Consider the following 2,919-nt stretch of genomic DNA (forward strand, 5'->3'; position numbering starts at 1 on the left):
TTGTAATGAAATGCCCATTACATAGCAGGAAATGATTGCTTCCTCTTGTTATGATGTAAAGCAGCAATGTGATTTATTTATAAATTAATTAGTAACAACAAGGTAGAGGATATTGTACCTAAGCAGGAGAAACAATAGCATGATATTGATTAAAAAAAAACAAAACAGCTGTGTTATGATAATAAATTCCCAGGATGGTGAAAGCAAAGAAGAAGAAAAAAAAGGTGTCACTGTTATGACACACACAAGCCAGCACAAATGCCCTGTGGCATGCTGAAAGCTATTCCCAATCACACAAAATTGCTCGTGTGCCCCTGGACCTGCCCCTGTGATCACCTCCTGATTAATACCCAGATTATCCTTTCATCCACATTAATATCACTATGTGCCTCTTTTTGTAGAACAAGAAGACTGTGTCTGCTCATTTGACATGCTAGGTTCCAAGATTGCAGCACGCCTGCATTGTCGGCTGAACAATAGCACATCTATAAGCACAGCGTTATGTTCCGGGCACAGATCAGAAAGATCTATCCAACAAAAGTCATTAATCAAAGGTCGTCAGACAGCCCTACCAAGGCAGGATTCTCACGGCTTCTACAAGCGATCTATTACAGGTAATCAGTCAAGCCGCAGGTGCAGCAGAAGGAAGAAATGGCACTTTGTCGCCTGCCAAATACCTTTTGTCCCCTGCTCATAAGCCAGAGCATAAAGTTTCTAGCGCTGATGACAGAGGGCTTGTGTCCCTGCGCTGATTGCCTCTATGTATCGGAATGCAGCACATTGAAAGTCACCTACCTGAAGAAGAGCTTGGAAAAGATGTTGGCTTTCTCTAACGGGGATCTCTGCATGGTGACTCTGTGCTATTGGTTGCTGCAGACACAGGCTTCAGATCCTGGCACTGTAAGTCCACTCTGTCCCTGCTCTCCCACCTTATTCTCCCAGCCTGCTGATGTCACTGCCTCCTTGACTCTGCCCAGGTTTCAGAAGAGGTGAGCAAAGGGAGACAGCCCAGTCTTTCATATCTTCCTCCTCTTCTCCTACTTTTTTTTTTTTTCTCTTCCACTCCCTCTCCCTCTGTTTAGGTAACACACCATGGGTGTGTTGCAAACAATTATAATCAGATTGCATTACCCACGCATATTGTATTTTGGGTCAGTTAATGGACCTTGAGGTGATTGTGATGACGGAGAAGGTCATATTTCTTCAATATTCATTCATATTTCACAATAAATTAGGGATCAGCAACCCTTTTGCAGATTAAGGGGTTGATGAACTAAACGCAAATTGGATGCTCACCTTGCAAGGGAATTTGCACTTTGCAAGATAAGTTTCCCATTAGTTTAGTGAATGAAGTGAAGCTCTGTTGACTTCCATCACCTAATCATGTGCAAGAAAAAAATACAGTTTTTTTATTTTTCTTGCATGTGTTTGGGCATTTTTTGCAAAGTGAAATTTCCCTACATTAATCAAGCTAAGGGAAACTTCCATTGCATAGTGCAAATTCCCATGTAAAGTGAACAGCTTATTTGCCTTTATTAAATGTTAAGAAGTTTTAGATAACCAGTTTGCCAGTGAAGAATAGCATATTGTAGTCTTTGTTTTTTCCACTTATAGTTGTACTGCTGATGGCAAGGTGAACTCATTATTATATCATAGTTAGTGAGTTTAATCTGACAGTAGCAGTACAACTATTACTGCACAAATTGATTGCACAAAACCTACTGCACACATAAAAGATGTACAGCCCCATGCATGTACTTCAGACCTTAGATTAGCCCCAATGCATGCACTTCAGCCCTCAGATCAACCATAGTACATGTACCTTCAGACCTCAGATCAGCCTCAATGCATGCACTCCAGACCTCAGATCAGCTCCAATGCTTGCACTCCAGACCTCATTTCAGCCCCAATACTTGCACTCCAGACCTCAGATCAGCCCCAATACTTGCACTCCAGACCTCAGATCAGCCCCAATACTTGCACTCCAGACCTCACATCAGCCCCAATGCATGCACTCCAGACCTCAGATCAGCTCCAATGCTTGCACTCCAGACCTCAGATCAGCCCCAATGCATGTACCTTCAGATCAGCCCCAATGCAAGCACCTTCAGACCTCAGATCAGCACCAATGCATGCACTCTTGGCCTCAGATAAGCCCCAATGCATGCACCTTCAGACCTCAGATCAGCCCCAATGCATGCACATCATAGCAATAGGTGTCAGTGCAAATGGCATCGGTAATGCCTCTCGGGGGTTTGGCAACTTGCTTTACAATAGAAAATAAGTAAAGCAAGTTATCAGGACACGTATTTCATGTTTGTAGTTGATGAGTGTTGACCCAGCTTGAATGAGATATGTTCAATGACAAATATATTAATTATTTGCAGAGATTGTTTTAGACTTTCTAAACTGGCAGTTGGCCCCTGTATGAGCTACTGCTACTGAAAACTTACCTACTCAGATATTAAACAGCCAACATGGAAGGCGCCACAACAGCCGTCCAGTGAAATGTATGGGCAGTCAGCATTAGCAGAGGTGACCAAATTTGTAACACATTGTGCCATCCACTGTTAAGAATGAAAACTTTCAGGCAGCCCATTCGCCTAGATAAGAGGCAACTACCTTGTAATCCTTGTCCGTTTTCTTCTATAACCATAAGGGGGCTAGTGGTTTGAAGATAAAATGTTACTATTTTTTTTAAAAAGGAAAAGAAACTTTTACAATGCTAATTCTTATTATTTACTAAAATATGAATACCAATTGTTTAATTTTGTTATTGAATGGTAAACTTTGGGTTAGCCCTTTTGGGCTTCCACTTCCTGTTGGAGTATCCTAATCAGAAGCAGGGTAGTTTTGCTCTGCATGCCCTAGCCTCGGACTGAAGAATTAAAAGAGAACTATGGGGTAAGTGTTTTTCCC

General features: G+C 42.0%; 1 protein-coding gene across 1 annotated transcript in view; it reads right to left on the reverse strand.

Annotated features, from left to right (window-relative positions):
• CFTR (cystic fibrosis transmembrane conductance regulator) overlaps positions 1–957 on the reverse strand; it is a 126,067-nt gene extending 125,110 nt beyond the window's left edge. Inside the window, exon 1 of the mRNA XM_018573973.1 lies at positions 796–957. Coding sequence (XP_018429475.1) covers positions 796–848 — 53 coding nt within the window. The 5' untranslated portion in view covers positions 849–957. The remainder of the gene's footprint in view (positions 1–795) is intronic.
• Positions 958–2,919: the final 1,962 nt, after the last annotated feature.

Source organism: Nanorana parkeri, unplaced genomic scaffold (assembly GCF_000935625.1).
Source record: "Nanorana parkeri isolate BGI_ZX_2015 unplaced genomic scaffold, ASM93562v1 scaffold49, whole genome shotgun sequence".
Lineage (NCBI taxonomy): Eukaryota > Metazoa > Chordata > Amphibia > Anura > Dicroglossidae > Nanorana > Nanorana parkeri.